This window comes from Phyllostomus hastatus, unplaced genomic scaffold (assembly GCF_019186645.2).
Source record: "Phyllostomus hastatus isolate PE091 unplaced genomic scaffold, TTU_PhHast_1.1 phas_contig_209, whole genome shotgun sequence".
NCBI lineage: Eukaryota > Metazoa > Chordata > Mammalia > Chiroptera > Phyllostomidae > Phyllostomus > Phyllostomus hastatus.
This window is the reverse complement of record NW_025333735.1, coordinates 18243178-18263888: the sequence shown is the minus strand read 5'-3', so window position 1 is coordinate 18263888 and position 20711 is coordinate 18243178. Positions and strand designations below refer to the sequence as shown.

General features: G+C 37.8%; 1 protein-coding gene across 1 annotated transcript in view; it reads left to right on the top strand.

Moving 5' to 3' along the window:
• Positions 1 to 20711, top strand: part of IL23R (interleukin 23 receptor) — a 63007-nt gene that overhangs the window by 28298 nt on the left and 13998 nt on the right. Inside the window, exons 6-7 of the mRNA XM_045835564.1 lie at positions 860 to 1005; positions 6979 to 7135. Of these exons, the coding sequence (XP_045691520.1) occupies positions 860 to 1005; positions 6979 to 7135 (303 nt within the window). The remainder of the gene's footprint in view (positions 1 to 859; positions 1006 to 6978; positions 7136 to 20711) is intronic.

The window sequence follows — 20711 nt, the reverse complement described above, 5'->3', positions numbered from 1 at the left end:
AAATATACATATAGACTCTTGAGTTCTTTGTTAAATAATACATGTAGCAAAGTCATAGGTTTTTATTGTCCTAATTATGCATATAGGAGAAATGGAAAATGCCAATGACTCTATTCTATTCAGACAGAACACACTTATAAGTATTTATACATTTTAGAAATATATAGAGATTTCAGTTACACCCTTACTCCTAGTAAACAAAAGTACTAGTAAGATAATCAGAATTTCAGTTCCATTTTGAAAGTTATTGTCAGAGAACAAAGTAACAATTGATAAAGTTTTAAAGAGTATTGTGAGACTTGCTTTGTTCAAATTTACTTTCAAGTACAGATTTATGTTAATGAGGAATAAAACAAGTTAGCAATAAATGTAAAGATTCATTCAAATTTCCATATAACACCATAGAATTAAAATAATATTATTGTAAAAGGTTTAAATTTAACAATTTATCAAATCAATCTTCAAACTAAATTTAAGATGCAAAATATCATCTCTCCCTAAACAGATGCAGGAAAGAAGAGCTACCTCCTTTATTTCTATTTTACACTCTGTTAATAAGGCCAGGCTCTGGAATTTCATGAGTTAGGATTATAAGGGTGTGAGAGGTGGGAGGAAAGACAAGATCATTGGAGTTCCTTTTAAAAGAAATGAAGAATGGGCTGAAAAGAATTTTATTTAACACCCAAAATTTTCTCCTACATAACAGAATAGAAAACCAGGAAAAAAATCATTAATTAGATTACAAAATTGTTTTCTTTTAGTACGTTGATTTTAGCATGTCTATAGATTGATGGAAAGTTACACATTTCTCCCTAGGCAAGTTTTAAATTTCTGGGGTTTTGATTTTGTTTTTTTCTAGTGATACCGTCTGCAGTCACCATTTTCAGGGCGGAGGATATAAATACAACAATGCCCAAGACCATAATTCATTGGAATAGTCAATCAACAATTGAAAAGGTTTCCTGTGAAATGAGATACAAGGCTACAACAAACCAAACTTGGAATGTAAGCTAACTTTCACTATTCTTTAACATGTAAGTGAATGAAGAAATAGCCAACCAACAGTCAACAACCACAGTGGGCTTACAATGATCTATTGATGATTTACATGTTTTTATCTGATTCTTTGTGGGATTTTCAAACCACTCTAGTTTTAATAATGATTATACTGTGCTTCCATAGAGATTTTTTCTGAGCAGAAAGGGTCCTCTTGCCTTTTGTGAATTTCTAAACAGACAAATGTCCAGCTAAGAGATTTCCATCTACTTAGTTCCTTGTAGCAGTATCCTAGGGTGAAATTTATATCAGTGATCATGAATATAAAATTTAAGGATTCTATGCTGAAATTTAACAGGCATCCAGAAAAAGAAAAACTGTTCAAAAAGAGCTTCAGATTTATAGATGTCTCTTTTTAAATGAAAAAACATACAATTCAAAATGTTAGATTTGTAACTAGTACAGGCCTCAGGCTTAGATATGCATAAGGTTAAAAAGTGAATATCTAGACAAAATAATCATCCTTAAATACCAGTGGCAAGTTACCAGGTATCTTCGGAGTGGCATAGGTATAAGATTCATTAATAAAATCACATCACACAACAGCACCTGTGAACATTAATAAAAACTCACTAATTTAAACTATAAGGTAACACTAGTCCGAGAAAAAATTTCAAATTTGGGGTATTTGAAAAGAAATGCAATTTTATTTTTTTAATTACAATAAACTACCATTTAGTCAAGTAATTAAGAAATGGAGTTGTCTGGCTTTGCTTAATTGAGAATTTATCATGTATGATGGATACAGAAGATGTGGCATATATACAATGGAATATTATTCATCAATTAAAAAGAATGAAATCTTGACATTTGTGACTACATGGATTGACCTAGAGGGTATTATGCTAAGTGAAATAAGTCAGACAGAGAAAAACAAATAATATGATTTCACATATATGTGGACTCTAAAAAATACAAAACAAATAAAAAAAGAAAACAAAACAGAAACAGATCCATAGAGATAAAAAACAAGCTGATGACTGGCAAAGAAGAAGTGGGGATGGGAAAGAAAAAAGAATAAAAGAGAGAGACAGAAAGAGAGAGGGAGGAAGGAAGGAAAGAGAAGGGAGGAAGGAAGGAAAGAGAAGGGAGGAAGGAAGGAAGGAAGGAAGGAAGGAAGGGAGGGAGGGAGGAAGGAAGGGAGGGAGGGAGGGAGGAAGGAAGGGAGGGAGGAGGGAGGGAGGGAAAAAAGAAAGTTCTGGGTGAAGATGGTGGATTGAACACACTCATCCAAATAAAATAAAATAATCCCCTCTTTCAAAATAAGTTATGTGTCATGTATGAATTGACCAGTTTTCGGGGATGAAAATGATATGTATTCAACACTAATCTTTGGTGATTAGGGTGATTCCAAAACCTTCTTCTGCTTCAGCCTGATCATTCTGAGCATCAGTTTTACTGTAGAACAATGTGTTTACAGAGTGTGAAGAAGATGAGGGTCAAACTATACTGACTTCCTGACATACTTTAAAGATTGCTCTTTAAAAATAAATTGCTGATTTCAAGTTGTTTATTTACCTTTGTTCATTTACACCAGAAATGTGAACTTCAAAGTTGTTTAGATTACACTTAGGTGCAAATCCATGTGCTGCATCATTTGGTCAATAACCAAGTGGCGATCCTGCTGGACTCCTTGACTAAATAATTATGGCATCTGTGTTGTGCACGGAAACCCCAGGCTTCAACCTGGGACAAGTGAGGTAAACTCTGAACAAAAATCTACTGCCAGTCTTTTGCCTCTGTGGAATTTAGGTAAATTCAAAAACAGCCTAAATGAAATTCTTGAGTCTTGGATTTTGAATTAACAGAGTTTTGCTCCATAGGACACTTGAGACCCTTGCGTAGTGTCACAATAATAAGACAATGCTGAGAATATGAAAACTCCCTTATTTGGCATAGTAGGAGGGGGTAATAGGCTGCTGTAAGAATGTTTAGGAAATATAAAGAAATTATATCATCAGCATCTCTGAACAGGTTTTCAGAAACCAACTGTTTTCTGGTGTAAACTCTCATTCTCTGCTCCCCCTGGTGGAGCTGCAAGTGCCATTCATTGTGAGACTGGGTAACCGGTAAATTTGAGCTCACTCTTCAAAACCTCCTCTTCAACCAGGAGCAGGCAAATGAAGGAGCTGAAAGGGGATTTGTTGTCCCATTTAACCTTCATGATGATCTTCTATGATGGGCACTATCAGCTCCATACAGAACGGGCTCAAAGGCGTTTAAGTCGGGTACTCCAAACTTTACACTGTTAGGAACTAAGTGCCTCTCACAAAACCTGCATCACTTTGGATACCCCAAAAATATTTGGAAAATGAAAAAACAGGTTTTGATCCAAAACCCATATCCTATCCCTTCTACTATGGTTCTTCCGAATATAACTACTCACACAGGAAAAGGTGAATTATTATGACCCCAGCCCAGTCAGTAATAACCAAAAGGAAGTTTTGTGCTTTACATTTACTACCCCATCAATTGTGTCTGGGTCATGCACAAACTGTTGTTGTCTGTGCCCCCATGTGGAGAGTCCAGAACAGTGGGAAGACACTAAGGACTACAGATTTGCTCTTCAACCTTGGCTTTGCCTCCAGCAGATATTGCTGAAGGGAGGTTCTTTATTTCAAGTGGCAGGCAGCTACCAGGAAAGCCTGGGGGCTAAGCACACAGGCTCTAGAATTCAAAGTCTGGCTCTGCCTCTCTAGTTGTACAAGCTTGGGCAAGTTCCTTATCTCCTTTGTGCCTCATTATTCCCATAGCTAAAGTAGGAATAAGATAAGCACCTACCTCATAGGGTCGTGGGGACAATCAAGTGTTGTACGAAGATAGCCCAGAGCCTGGAATGGAGTTAATGTCCAGTACATACGGGCAGCTACTGTTACGCCTCATCTTAACCTCCAGGGAGCCATGCGGCCACCTTAGTAGGGCAAAGGAAGTACCTGAAAATCAAAGTCAATGCATTGAGAATGCTTTTCAGCCCCTTTCAGCTAAGCTGCATGTAGACTGTGAGGTATCAGACAGCCCTTTAGGCAATCCCTACAGGCTGATACCATGGGGAAAGTACTTACCTACTTGATTATCTTCATGGGCTGTCTCCCTGGCATATCAAATGTATGTCAAAAATTGAGCTCACAATCCTCAGCAGCAATCCTTGCCCACTGCTGTGAACCTTGTCTCAAGACCATTTGCCATATCGTATATACTTACCTGTTTACAAGCACATTTCCCCATCCTTTACCTGTGAGCCCCTAGAAGGCAGGGCTGTTCCATAATCATTTTTGTACCTACATTGATTCTTGTAATGTCTAGTTCACATAATTTTGAAACATTAGCTATTGGTAATAGTATTATTTGCCTTTGAGAGTCCCAGCAGGAGAGACAGTAATTTAGGGAAATCTTCCCTGTAAGTCCGAGTAAATGCATTAATGGTGACTCATTTTTCTAATTATACAAGACCAGGGCACTGGCAAATTTTTTACTCAGGGGCTAAACAGTAGGCAGTTTAGGCTTTGCAGGCTATAAGACCTCTGTCTCAACTAATGAACCGTGCTGTGCAGCATGAAAACAGCTAAGGACAATAAGTGAGTAGACATTGTTGCATTCTAGTAAAATTTTGGTTTTGGACACCAAAATTTGACTTTCATATAATTTTTATGTATCACAAAATAAGCTTCTTTTGATTTTTCTTCCAACCATGTACAAACTGTAAAAACCATTCTTAGCTCATGCGTTATACAAAACCAGTATTCATTCTCTTCTTGGAATAGCAAATAAAACAGTGCCCAGATAGCAGAGGGTCAAATCCTTGGCCTTTGCATTTCAAAAGTGTAAATGCTGGTAAAAGGACAGACAACTTGGAAGAACATGTGAGTGGTCATGACTAAGTTCTCCAATAATCGTGCCCCTTCCCTCCTCCACCAAACACTAGATAAAGATTACCTGAACCTAAGAGCGCAAACTGGCCAGGGCCAGGGGTAAGAGGGAGGAACCCAGACAGTTAAGACACTGGTGAGTCACTGAGAAGGAACTGCTTACCCTGGGCCACATGTAACTTTGGAGAGGGAGGAAGTCAGGATTATAGAACTCTGAGCAGGTTTGAGATTCTCCTTCCCTCCACCCAAGGATGCTCCCAGAAACTTAGATGTAACCCCAAGAAAAGAGGTACCTCACACTGATGGAGATTAAGTTTCCGCACCCTCACCTTCAGAACTCAGGGCCTAACTAGAAATTAAGTGCAATAAAAAATAAAGTTCTGTTTCTTGCACTTGAGATCATATCCTTGCCACAGGCACTCAGTTAGGTCTAGCTCTTGATGTTCATTTCAGCCTCTGAAAATGTCATCCAGGGGTATCGTCTTGTGGTTGCAAGGTCCTAAGCAGTCACCTGCCTAGCCTCATGGTAGAAAAAACTGTTAACAGTTCTGAAAAATTCTTCTTTCTAGTTTAACATTCTGTTTATACTTCAGGGTACTTCTGAAGTATAGATAAGGGGACTTATCTATAAATGTAATGGCAAGAGACATATTGGAGAATAATAATTCCCTTCTTAGAGCAGCTAATATGAAGCAGAATGCATTTGAAAGTCAAACTTTTGGCACAAGTGAAATCTCTCCTGGATTCCAGGCAACTCCAGGCGTGGCCAGTCATATTTATGTAGCAGAAAATCCCAAGGGCCATGGGTAGAGATGTGGCTTATGGAAACTCTGAATGATATGTTTCAGGGAGCATGACATCCTGAGTTTTACATTTTCAATGTATTGCAAGTTTTAAAGACTTATGTTAAGATTGTTCTTTTTTAAGATTGGTTTTTAACAGAAGAATCCCTAAATGTGGTTGATATCTTGCGTAAAAAATCTTGATAGTTTTAACTTTCTCTCCCATGAATGTGTAGTAATTGTTTTCTTCCAGTTGCTGCATAAATGCATTTGTATACATATTTTATGTGTGCCTTTCAATCATGCGTCACTTTTTTCAGTAAATCCACTTACCACAACATACTGGAGGTGCTGTATAAATGCCTGGCTTCTCTCTCCTATCTGAAGCAGCATGGGGTCATTTTTCATTATGTTTTATAGCAGGCTGCAATGCCCCAGAAAATGATTTGTAAGTTTACACCTCAGCTATTTTCTTACTTCTCTTCCATTAGATTTTTACAGTTTAACTTTCTTAAGCATTTTATTTTATTTTCTCTCTTACATATACATATACATAATAGGTCTTGTATAATTTGCATAAATCTGCAATAAGGACCAATTTAACAGCTTAGCTTATGAATAATTTTTTTCTAAACGTCATCATTACCAGGTGAAGTTATTTCACCATTCATGAACAATTATTGATCTTTATATCCCACTGCAGGGAGAACAGAGAGAGCAGAGATGAGAGACTGAAATAAAAAAAATTGCTATTAAGTCCCCTGTTTCTTAACCCATTATAATCAGCTATTTCAAAATTAAGTATATATTATATTTTGACTTTCTTGACCCCTGGCTGGTGTATCTCAGTGCTTTGAGCACTGACCGGTGAACCAAAAGGTCACCAGTTCCATTCCCAGTAAGGGCACGTGCCTGGGTAACAGGGCCAGGTCCCCAGTTGGAGGCACCAGGAGGCAACAAATCATACATCGATGTTTCTCTCCCTCTCCTTCTCCCTCCCTTGTCCTCTCTCTGAAAATAAATAAATTCTTAAAAAAATAAAAATAAAATCTTGAGAGAGTTGTCTAATACAATGTGTACTTCATTTTTAGTGTTAAATAACGTATATAATTACTTATGGCCATGTTTCATATAAAGTAACCTATTCCTCCTTGTTTTCCCAGGCTCTAGAAAAGTGCCTGAAACATATTAGATGCTCCATGAATTTTTGCTAAATGGAATAATTGTTTAAAAACACATTCTATCATTTTATCATTATTATTCATCCATTTTAGGTAAAAAAATTTGACACCAATTTCACATATGCGCAACAGTCAACATTCTATCTGGAGCCAAACACTAAATATGTATTTCAAGTGAGATGTCGAGAAGCAGGTAAAAGCTACTGGCAGTCCTGGAGTTCACCCTTTTTTCATAAAACACCTAAAAGAGGTGAGTGTATTTATATATTTAATCTCTTAGGCTTTTCTTTTGACCTCTGTCCTCTTCTAATTATATATTTTTTTCTTCTTGACTTCCATCAAAATTGACAAAACTATTCTAGGGCAGGTGGTAACACTTAAATTGTCATATTGCTTTGATTTGGTTAGGCTGAATATAATTTATGCAACAGTTCTCAAACATTCCTGGACATAAAAACCAATAAAAACCACCTAGGCCCTTGCTGGTGTGGCTCAGTGGATTGGGCACTGGCCTACAAACCAAAGGGTCACAGGTTTGATTCCATGTCAGGGCACATGCCTGGGTTGTGGGCTAAGTCCCCAGTAGGGAGTGCATGAGAGGCAACCACACATTAATGTGTCTCTCCTTCCCTTTCTCCCTCCCTTCTCCTCTCTCTAAAAATAAATAAATACGGTCTTTTAAAAAGCCCACCTGGTATGCATGTTCACCATCCCTCCTTCACAGGTCTCAGGTAGTGGGAGTGGGAGGATGCTCAAGTATTAGCATTTCTTACAAACATCCTGGGTGATTGTAGGCATATAATAACCTAAGACCTTGTTTTGAAAAACAAAACAAAACAGTACTGAGAGTTACACTCAACTGTTTAGGTCACTCTGATAAATAAATTCTCCTAAAAGAGATAGAAATAAAATCATATCAATAAATATTTATTACCTATTATACAAAACAATTAGAGTTAAAGCACTTAAATATAAGATTAATTTTCTTCTCAATAAAATCTATCTGAGCTGTTCTGCTCTTAATATTATTAGTTTAATATTCAAGTTATTTACACATCTAATTCAGTGAAATCTTAGCCAAATAGACTTATTTTCCATGTACACAATTGTTTTTATTTTTTTAATTATATTGTATTGACTATGCTATTACAGCTATCCTGATATTTCCCTCTTTTCCCCCTCCATCCAGTGACCCCACTCCCTCAGGTAATCCCCCCACCATTGGTCATGTCCATGGATCATGCCTGTAAGTTCTTTGGCTACTCCATTTCCTGTACTGTACTTTACATCCCCATTGCTATTCTGTGACTAGGTAGTCACAGAATACCTATTTGTACTTCTTAATCCCCTCACCTCCACCCATTCACCCAAACCCCATCCTGTTTTGGCATCCATCAAAATGTTCTTCATACCCATGGTTCTGTCTCTGTTCTTGTTTGCTTAGTTTGATTTTTAGATTTAATTGTCCATAAATATGTATTTTTGTTATTTTACTGTTCACAGTTTTGACCTTTTTCTTAAATAATTGTTTTGAACTCTGCATCTGATAGATTGCTTATCTACATTTTGTTTAGCTCTTTTTCCTGAGTTTTGATCTGTTCTTTCATTTGGGCCATGTTTCTTTGTCTCCTTGTTTTGGCAGCCTCCTCGTGTTTATTTCTGTGTAAAAGGTAGACCTGCTTTGACTCTGTGTCTTAGTAGTGTGACCTAATGTAGTAGGTATCCTGTAGGGTCCAGTGGCATAGCCTCCCCTATCACCCAAGCTGGGTACTTGAGGTGCGCCCTTCTTGTGGGCTGGGTACCCTCTCTTCTTGTAGTCGAGAATCTTGATTGCTTTTGGCAGGTCAATGGGAGGGATTTACCCAGGCCAGTCAGCTACAGGAATGGCTGTGACCAATGACCACCTTCGTTTGCCATCCATGGAGGATCAGCTGTGTAGGGGAAGAGTGATAGTGCTCCAGTGTGGTCTGTAGCTGTCCACTGGGTGTGAAGGCTCTGAGATTTCCTAGGTGGTGCAGGGCAAGGCTGGCCCCAACCTGTGTTTTGCCTGTCACCACCCTGCCTGAGCTGTAAAGCAATCTGAGATGGCTGCTACTTGTGCTGGGCTTGGTGATTCCCTGATGAGGCCAATCTGCAAATCTAGACTAGCTGCTGCTAGTTTTGGACCTGGGGCTCACTGAGGCCAGCTGTTGCTTGTTTGAGAGGACTTAGGAAGTTGCGCATCAGGAGCCAAGATCAGTCATTCACATGGAAAAGCAAGTTGGGTGGGCCCATAAGTTGGTTGGGACTGTCTCATTGGGTCTCCAGTGCAGGGCAAACACTGTTAGCCAGGTTGATGGAGCCTCAGATCTGGCACCATCTTGCCGGCTCTGTGGTGGGAGGGTTTCAGCAAAAGGACAATGGCCTCTGCTCGCCTTGATGCCAGGTACTTCAGTTCCTCCCTGTGTGCCACTGGTGCCTTTCAAGCTGCCACCCTGATGCTGGAGCTCAGAGGGATGAATCTGACTAGGTGAGCCCATGTGTGGGTTCTTTAAGAGGAACTGATTGGATCTCCAGAAATTTCTTCCACCAACTCAATCCCTGCTGGTTTTTGCAGCCAGAAGTTGAGGGGACTTACCTTCTTGGCACTGGAACTCTGGGCTGTGGGGCCTGGTATCAGGATAGTCCTAGGGAGTCCAGGGAGTCCTCACTCCCAAGATAATCCCTCCTGAATGTTTGTCCACTGCATATGGATGTCACATCAGTCCATTCTACATCTCTGTATCTCCTACCAGTCTGGATGGATGTGGTTTCTTTAATTCCATAGTTGTCAGATTTCCACTCAACTCAATTTCTGACTGTTCTGAGTGATGGCTGTTCTATATTTTGTAATTTTGATGTAGTTGTGGGAGGATGCAAGCCATGTCTGCTGACACTGCCATCTTGATGGTAAGTCCTCACACAATTCATCAGATAGACTTTAGTTGGAAGCCAACAATAAAATAAATTATTGTAATTATCATGATATTCCATAATGGCTTCATTTTCCTGAAGGTTTCTCCCTACTGTAGGTCGCTTGTACACTAGATTTATTTTTTTCTTTTCAAAACTGAAGAACTTAATTATGATCACACTATTGTTAATATTATCTTTATTATAACATCTTGTAATTGTTTTTGATGTTTTTCAAAGCACTTTAATGTAAATTATAAATACTGGTGATTGTCAGCATCTAGAGAAAGCCAATAACCAAAGACTGCCTTAAAAGTTCTTTTGGCATCCCCTAAAGCCCAAATATGAAAAACACACTATTATTTTTTTAATTATTTTTTAATTTTTCAATTACAGTTGATATACATTAATTATATTAGTTTCAGGCACACACCCCAGTGATTAAACATTAAATAACTTACTAAGTGATCATCCTGTTAAGTCTCTCACCCACATGATACCATACATAATTATTAGAATATTATTGATTATATTCCCTACAGTGTACTTTATATTCCCATGACTATTCTGTAATAACAAATTTGTATTTCTTAATTCCTTTACTTTTTCACCAATCCCCTTAAGCCTCCTCCCATCTGGCAACCATCAAAATGTTCTCTCTATGTATGATTCTGTTTCTGTTTATGTTCTGATTCTGTTCATTTATTTGTTTTTTTGAGATTCAATTGCTGATAGATATGTATTTACTGCCATTTAGTTGTTCATAATTTTGACCTGCAATCTCTCATCCTGATGCCAGACAATTCAGTTCTTCCTCATATGTCTCTGGTGCCTTTCAAGGTGCTGCCCTGACTCTGGAGTTGAGAGGGAGTGAGTCCAAGTGTGTTAGTGTGCAGGCCCTTTATGGGGAACTGCCCGGGATTCTAGAAGCCCTTCATTTCCCTCAACTTCAATCGCTACTGGTTTTTACAGCAGGAAGTTATAGGGATTTCTCTTCCTGGCACTGGAACCCTGGATAGAGGGGCTTGGTATGGGGTTGGGAGCCCTCAGTCCTCAGGGGGCACCTCCGCAGCTGAGATACCCCTCCTAATTTTTATCCAACACATGTGGGTATCTGGAAAAAGCCCATTCCACGTCTCTGTCCCTCCTACCAGTCTTGAGATAGCTTATTTTTTAAATCCTTCGTTGTAGGACTTCCATTCAGAGAGATTTCAGGCAGTTTTGAATGATGGTTGTTCTGTAATTTAGTTGTAATTATGATGTAGAAACACATTATTAAGGGAATCATTTGCAATACCAAGTCTCTTTTAAAAGTTAGTTTCTAATTGAAAATATTCTCTTAAATTGATATTGTTAAAAATTCTTAGGATTTTGGATGGCATTTATAATAATTTAGTTGATAGCTGAATTATTTTCGAAAGAAATGCAGACCCCTGGCTGGTGTGGCTCAGTGGATTGCACACCAGCCTGCAAACTGAAAGGTTACCGGTTCGATTCCCAGTCAGGGCACATGCAGGGCATAGGCCATGTCCGCAGTTGGGGGCATGTGAGAGGCAACTGTTCAATATTTCTCTTCATCTCTCTCCTCCCTTTCCGTCTCTCTAAAAATAAATAAATACAATCTTTAAAAAATAAAAGAATGCAGAATTATCTTACAAGATTGTCCAAATTGATAACTAACATTTACTTGCCACTTACAAAGTACTACTTTGTATAATCTTGTTTGGCTTTTACATCAGCCTTATTTGGTAGTATAACTGGCACCATTTTACAAATGAGAAAACTGAGGCATGATTTTCTAAATTGTACATTACTAGTGGGTAATAGCACCTAAACTAGAACACAAGGTTTCTTATCTATAGCCCTCAGCAATCTCATCAATTTCTTTAACCAATTACATCAAAGTGAAGAAAGAGTTTACTGAAGTATTCTATAAGTGAAGCATTAGCACCATAAATTTGCTTTAAAAGTAAAGGTCTTAAACCTTACCTTGCAGGAATAGGAACATCACAGCTACCTTGTAACAAGCCTAAATTTCAAGTATTGGTTTCCTGAGGAAAAAAGTCACCTAAGGCAAAAATGGCAGTTAAAATTAAACATCCCTGAAAACTTGTATCAATACAAGTTTAACAAGTTAGCTAAGAGGAAACAAACTTCTTTCAGTATAAATTCCTTTCTAAGACACATTCAATGAGAAACAGTGAAAGTGTCAGGGAAAGTGATAAGATTAAATCTTTTTGAAAATGTATCTTTTTTTCTATTTGTAAAAGCAGGCAATTATAAAATACAACCTAGAAATCACTGTTGTTTACAATTAAATGGATCTAACATTAATTTTTCCTATGTGTATATTTGTTAATGATAAGTATTGTCTCATATATACTGTTTAAATCCTAATTTCTATACTTAATCTACTTTGTTAAATTTAAAAAAATTACTTAATGTCTGCACTGCATTCCAATTTATGGATATACAATAATTTATTTAATCATTTTCCTATTTTAACAATATCTAGGTTATTGCATTTTATCCCTTATCAATAAATTTCTTTGAATAGCTTTGTGTATAATAAACTCTCCTTTTGTCTTTAGGTGTTATTGTCTCAAGAGTTAGGCAAATTTTAAGATGCCTGATGCAAGTTGTCAAATCACTCATTAGTAAATCTTTAATATCAGTTGCTTTTTAAAAAAGTGTCCATGGAAAGATATTCATTTAGTCATTCATGTTCATTTAGACTTTTCTAGGCACCAGGTACTTGTTAGGTATTTGCAGAACTTCAGTACACAGGGACAAAAATCCCTTAATTATAGAGAAGACAGACAATAAAAAAGCATAATGAAAAAAATTAATTAGATGGCACTATAATAAAGATATAAATAAAAGCAGTAAGAATGAAACCTCACAAGTAAAGTTTGAATTATTTCACAATTGAAAAAAATAAAATAATTCCTGTAATACTTTTAGTTAACCAACTTGTTTGACATGGGGTTTTTTGAGCAGCCAAACTTTTCCAGTAATAAAGGTTTATTTATTCACAAAGAAACACAGCCCAGATAGTAATGTCCCTCTATGCAGGAATTTCCTGTTTTGTTCTCTGAAACTGTTATGTGTGTATAGCTGAATTCATTCATCTCAAAACAATGTGTTTTCCCCAGGCCTATAACTTCATAAGTGAAAGGTTTTAAGACAGCCCTGTTTATTGTTCTTGTGCACTCAGGTTAACACACCTTTGAAATATCAGATGTAATACCCCTTGAAGTGAGTATTAACCCTCAAGAGAACACATAATCTTGTTACCTATCATGTAATTGAGTCCCTGCCTTGCTTTCTCCCACCTCCATGCACATTCCTTTCTTAATTTTAAATGCATAAGAAAGCTGCAAGACTCTTATTCTCAGGAGCATTTGAGATATTGCTCTTGGTATATGTTGTCAGCTTGGCTCAAATAAACTGTTATGAAAATTCTTAAACACATATACACACACCCACCAATGATTTTTCACAATTATGCTCAGATGGCACTGCAAATCATTAAGTAGGTACAGCCCCTAGTATTCTTCTGTATCACTTTCCCTCTGGATAGTGCCTTTCCTTGGCCTTTAAAAACTTGGTCTCCAAAAGAAACCAAACAAACTCATTTACAGCAATAGTTAAATGACTTATTCTCTTTTCCTTCCTCAGAGTGCTTAGGCTTTACTGGAAAACAAAACCTTATAATAAAAAAGAAAAAGAAAGAAATCAATCTCAGAATATAATATTAGGCTTTTGCAAACACAAAAACTTCTCTGGATTGGAAACTCATATTTTTCTATGCTGGTATAATAGCAAAAGTTTAATTAAGTGACTGGATGCAGAGTGACTTCAGGACAGTAAATAATAACAGCTAACATTCATAGGATGCTCTCTGTGTTGGGCAGTGTGATAACCATTTTACATATGAATTGCCCTTTACTCACCGCTGCAGGAGTGTAATTATCATTCCAATTGTGTAGATGAAAAAGATGTGAGGCACGGGGAGATTAAGCAGTTTTGCCAAATGGTACAAAGCTGACAAATGGTAAAATGGTAGAGGCAGGGCATAACTCAGGCTGGGATTCTAGCACCTGCACTCTACTAGCTGTGCTGTCTTCTTCTAAGCAACCTAGGAGGGCCCTGTGTCAGCACTCCTCAGCCACCTAACCATTTACAACATAATCATAAAACACTATAAGATTCCTCTTGAAGATCTGGCCCAAGACAAGGATGCCCACTCTCACCACTTCTATTAATGCTGCACTGTAAGTCCAAACCAGAGTAATTAGGCAAAAAAAAAAAAAAAAGAAACTTAAAATATGCAAATTGATTTAAAAGGTAAAACCCTGTTTTTTGCAAATGACATGATCTTATATACAGAAAACCCTGAAGTCTCCACCAAAAAAAAACTGTTAGAACTAATAAATAAATTCAGTAAAGTTCAAGATAAAAAATCTATATACAAAAATCAGTTGCACTTCTATGTACTGACAAGGAACTATCAGAAAGAGAAATTAAGAAAACAATGAAATTTATAGTAGCACCAAAAACAATAAAAGACTTTAATTTAACCAAGGTGAAAGATCTATCCACTGAAACTGTAAGACATTGATGAAAGAAATTGAAGAAGACACAAATAAATGAAAAGATACTCTATGTTCTTGGATTGGAAGAATCAATATTATTGGTAGTTTTGGGGGGAGGGGCCAGAGAAGGGTTGGCATGTGAGAACCTCAGGCTATTGTCTCTTGTACTATCTGGTCACCTCTCTGATTCCTCTTCCTCCTGCCCACTGCTCCCTGAGTCATTCACCACCCAGCCCACTTCAGAAGCCTGGGAGACCCCAGGAGCATGGGATGGGAGACCATTGTTCCAGTGAGCCATCACACTGCACAGTACTCCTCTGTCTGGACCCTGCCCTGCCTCTGGGTGTGAGGTTTCAACTGAGGCTCTGAGAACCACTAAGGGTTGCTGAAGTTGGGGCTTCTAGGCCACCAAGTAAAAATTTCTGGGGTCTTTAAGCAGTACAGAAAGAGCCGCCAAGAGGGCAAGATAATTTGTCAGCATAGAAAACCAATGTTGAAAATGTGAAAGTCAATTCCTTAAATTCACCACTACCAAGGTGAAAAAAAGGTGAAAGGGAGACTTCCAGGCAGGAGTGTTTTCAGTTCTGCACTGTAATACAGATCTCTTTGTGAGGAAGAAAAGGTGCAGGCTCTGTAATCTCTTTAATGACAAGTCAGAGGCCTGAGGGAAGGGCAGTCATATTTCATAATGACTAATTAACTTGCTTGAATTGCTACTTGCAGTAGAAAAGTTTCCCAGAGAAATCATCATCTTCTTCTTCTTCTTCTTTTTGACAGTTCTCCAAAGGAAGGCAAGTATGAGCAAGATATTAAACCACATTGCATTTTGTTCTCACAAAACTGCTGGTTGCTGCATTAACAATGAGTCTATAAAGATTCTTACTCACTTTTTAGGGCTTTTAGTGACTAAAAGAAAAAAGTTATATCAATGCAACTAAATATAGGTGATATTAAATATAATGAATTTAGAGGGAGGCACACAGAATGTACTTTTCAAAAATTCTGCTGTTTGTAATTAGAGATTTCTTTTTCATTGATATTGAAATGGTTTATAAACCTTTAGATTTATGGTTACTAAACTGGGTAAAATAGATACACAATGTCCCTTAACATACTAATCATTTTAGACTCTTCTTCTGCATTTATTTCTTCTTCTTTGGGTCCTGTTCCTAATAAACCACTAGAGTTCTGTAGAATTAAAGAAAAACTCAAAAGAACTTCAGGGTCTCTCAGAAGTTTGCAACCCATTGATAGAGACTTAAGATTATGCTTTTCCATGAGGAAGTAATAATCTCCTGTATTAGTATCCTGTTGCTGACATAACAAGCTATTACAAACTTAGTAGCTTCAAAACAGTACAAATTTATTATCTTATCGTTCTGGAGGTGAGAAATCCAAAATCAGTATCATTGGGCTATAAACAAGGTATCAGCAGGCTATGTAACTTCTGGATGCTTTAGGAGAGAATCCGTTTCATTGCCTTCTCCAGTTTCAAGAGGCTGCCTGCATTTCCTGGCTTGTGGTACCATCTTACAGTCAGAAGCACAGCATCTTCAATTTCTTTCTCTGGCTCTCCTGCCTTCTTTCTATAAGGACCTTGTGATTTCATTGGACCCAACCCTATAATCTAAAATAATCTCCCCATCTCACATTCCTTTTACCATATAAGGTAATCTCCTGAAAGGTTCTGGAAATTAGGACATGGACCTCTTTGGGTAATCATTATTTACTCAGCCACATCTCACCTATCTACCCACTACCTACTATTGCAGTTCTACTATTCATTGTGATGCTGTGCAAGCAAAAGAAATCAAATCTGATTTTCTTAAGCAGAAAGAGAATTATTAGGGAAATAGGCAGAAATCAGGAGAAAGTCTGTCAAAATGGTAACAAACAGGATCCAAGGGACATTAGAAGCCAGAACCACAGCCAAAATTGCAGCCTAGGAAGAATTGGCTGAGAACCTATAGTTGGCACTGTGGCCAGTGTCACTGCCTGCCCTGTGCCCTGGACACCCCTGTTCTAACAGAGTTCTACTTTTAACAAACTCTGGGTGTAGCTGTTGCATTCATATTGGATTCTTAGTGATTTCCTGGAGCAGTGTATCCTGTGCAAGTGGTGGGAGGAGGGCACCTGATGAGCTGGGCTTAGGTCATCTGCTTGTAGCTACTTAATGGCTACAGGGAGAGGGAACCTCTGCACCACTGAGGTATCCACAATGGGAAGCCCTCTGGCCTCTTACATATTTTAGGATACCCACAAAAAAGAATGTCATGGTGTTGGACAACTAAAAACATGGCAAATGTAAACTAGACTCTTCAGACTCCAGCACAGGTACATGCCTTGGCCAGGTAGCTCAGCTGGTTAGAATATTTTCCCCATACGCAAAGGTTGCAGGTTTGATCCCCAGTCAGGGCATATATAAGAATCAACCAATGAATGCATAAATAAGTGGAACAACAAACTGATGTTTCTCTCTCTCTCCCTTTCCTCTCTTTCTAAGATCAAAAAAAAAAAAAAAAGAATTGGTACACGCTATGCTTGAGAGCAAAGCTGCACTTTTGAAGAATCTTAAACAACTAGGTAAAATTTATATGCTCATTTCTGCATATAAAGTTTTGCTATTCTTTGGCATCTAACCCTCACCTCTGTATGGTCCATGTCACTTTGGAAAATTTCCTGGGTGGCTGTTGCTTTTTTACATTTTCCTCTTCTTACTCTTTCCCTTTAACAATATGATTGCCATACCTGTAATCCTTACTTTCTTCTCCTTCTTTGTACCAAGTACATATAGCCTAGGAATTAGGTATACAGATAATCCCTTGAGTATGTCTAGGCATACCCTCTTATCCTTAATATTCAAGGATGACACTGTAACCCATGAAATGATTCATTGTTAGACTTGTTTTTCAAGGTGTGGTAATGAGTTAGTTCTGACAGGTCCTTTTCTTTGCCCCGGGCGTCTGGTACTATTTGATATGTCTGACCATTGCCTTTTGCTTTGCTGCTGGTGTGAACTCATTTGAAATCTTTAAGCTTGGTCCAATAATGTTGAATTCCAACCATAGAGCTAAATGGGCCTTGGGAGATAACACTTAAACAGCTGAGCTTATCAGAAGAAGGAGATTAGAAAGAAACCAAAAGGAGATATTTCTGTTTTAAGAAAAGTAGGTTTGGGATATATGTAACAGGTGCACTGAAAGAAAAAAAAATGACCCAAATGAAAGAACAGATCAAAGCTCCAGAAAAAATACAACTAAGTGATGAAGAGATAACCAACCTATCAGATGCACAGTTCAAAACACTGGTAATCAGGATGCTCACAGAACTGATTGAGCTCAGTTGCAACATGAAGGGACAAATAAAGGCTACACAAGGTGAAATAAAGCAAAACATACAGGGAACCAACAGTGATGGGAAGGAAGCCGGGAATCAATGGTTCGGTGCATAAGGGAGAAAGAAGCATTCAACCAGAACAGAATGAAGAAACTAGAATCCAAAAAAATGAGGAGAGGCTTAGGAACCTCCAGGGTATCTTGAAACATTCCAACATCTGAATCATAGGGATGCCAGAACGAGAAGAGGAAGAGCAAGAAATTGGAAACTTATTTGAACAAATAATGAAGGAGAACTTCCCCAATCTAACAAAGGAAATAGACTTCCAGGAAGTCCAAGAAGCTCAGAGAGTCCCAAAGATATTAGACCCAAGGAGGAATGCACTAAGGCACGTCATAATTACATCAGTCAAGATTAAAGATAAGGGGAGAATCTTAAAAGCACCAAGAGAAAAGTCAAGAGTTACCTACAAAGGAGTGCCCATAAGACTGTCAGCTGATTTCTCAAAAGAAACCTTGCAGGCAAGAAGAGTCTAGAAAGAAGTATTCCAAGTCATGAAAGGCAAGGACCTACATCCATGATTGCTCTATCCAGCAAAACTATCATTTAGAATGGACGGACAGATAAAGTGCTTCTCAGATAAGGTCAAGTTAAAGGAGTTCATCATCACCAAGCCCTTATTATATGAAATGTTAAAGGGACTTATCTAAGAAAAAGAAGATCAAAACTATGAACAGTAAAATGACAACAAACTCACAACTACCAACAACCAAACCTAAAAAAAAAACAAAAACAAACTAAGCAAACAACTAGAACAGGAACAGAATCACAGAAATGGAGATCACATGAAGGGTTATCAGGAGGGATGGGGTCGGGGGAGAATGGGAGGAAAAGGTATAGGGAATAAGAAGCATAAATGGTAGGAACAAAATAGACAGGCAGAGGTTAAGATTAGTATGGGAAATAAAGAAGCCAAAGAATTTATACCTATGACCCATGGACATGAATTAAGGGGATGGGAGAAATGTGGGTGGGAGGGGATGTTCAGGGTGAAGGGGAATAAAGGGGGGAAAATGGGACAACCATAATAGCATAATCAATAAAATGTATTTTTTAAAAAATTACTTACTGACAAAGTAAAGTATATATAATATATTAATTTTTTAAAAGGCAGGACATAGACCTGCCTGGAGTGGCTCAGTGGACTGAGTGGTGGCCTGTGAATCAAAGGGTCACCAGTTCAATTTCCAGTCAGGGCACATGCCTGGGTTGTGGGCCATGTCCCCAGTAGGGGGTGCAAGAGAGGCAACCACACACACACACAAAAGAAAGAAAAATAGGTTGGAAAAAATCAAATAATTTGAAAAGCACACCTTTGTCTCTTTTAATATGAGTCCTCTTTCTTGAATATCTAGAACCTTCTGAAAGAAAGGTCTGGAAGTTCCCTTGTGTCAGCTCTGGTCAAAGCCTTTATGACACAGACATGGTTAGTGTGTCTTTGACAACAAGACTGGCAAGGGAAAAAGCAAATAAAGGGGCCTTAGAAATGTCCACACATTTTGGCCCAGTAATTCCACTTACCGAAATCTAGTCTTAGACAATAAACAGAGATATGGAAAGGAGGTTTATGTACAATAGTAATTATCTATAAGCTAGTAATAATAGTAAGAATTTGGAATATAATCTAAAGGTCCAATAATAGCAATAGCTAACGCTAAGCTTTTAATTTGTGTAAGGCATGGGACTAAGTGATTTATATGAACTCACTCATCAAATGTCTCATCAAACCTCATGAGTGAAGTGCTGTTATTACCCAATTTTACAAATAAAGAAACTGAGTCACAAAGAGGTTAAGCAACTTGCCCAGGGCCATGCAACTCCAAGTAGTGGAGCCAGGACTTGAACTATAGTTTGGTCCAAGTCTAAAGCTGGTGTCTGAAACCGTCAAGCTGTACCATTTCTCAATAGGGAAATGACTAAACAACTATAGTACAAGTATGATGAAATATTACATTGTCGTTAGTATGAACGACTTTTAATAAAATGAAGAAATATTCATGATATAATATCTAAATAAAAAGAAAAGTAAGACAGCATTTAGTAAATAAAGAGCATGAGCTCCATTAGGGTACAGATATACACAAAAGATTGTTAATAAATATAAAAATAGTTGTTTCTAGTTTGTGAACAGATATAAAATTGTATTTTCTTTTCCATGCTCTTATACTTTTTAAGCAGCCTACAAGTAGTATGTATTTCTTGTATAATCAAGGAAAATAGTTGGTTTTCAGTAGAAAATAACTCTAGGCTGGAAGATGCTAAGAATCAGTGCTAATGGATTAACCCAACCATAACCCACTGTGGTAGTGTTCAGAGCCCTACAAGGCCAGGCAGCTCCAACACACTGGCCATCGCCCAGAGGAGCTATGGCTAAGTCTCAGTGCGGGAGACGCTGCTTGCAGGGCTGACTGAGCTCCCCCATCCTGAGCCACCCTGCTGCAGAAGCCAGGTTATTAATTAATGAGGCCAGTGACTAGCAAAACTGTGTGTCAGAACTGGATGGAAATTTTTACTCTGTGATTTCTACCTGTGTGACTTTGGGCAAATCATTTATCCTTTTTACACCTTTGTTTCCTCATCCATAAAAAAGAAACAATAGAATTATCTCTCTGTTTAAATTGTTGTGAGGATTAAATGAGAGTAAGTATGTAAAGTCTAGTCCATCACCTGCAACATAATTAGTACTCAATAAATGGTCACTTAAAAAAAACAAGCATACTTTGCCCCATGGTGGACATAAAGAGAAGGGTTGTGGAGATTGATTTGACATCATCCCTAAGAAACAGATGGAATACATTACTGCTAAAACCAAGTCCTTCTGAGCAGATTTGATTACATTATGCTGGTGTTGGGTGGGCCAAAAAAATGTAGTTATGTTACGCTTCTAGTTTTGGCCAAGTA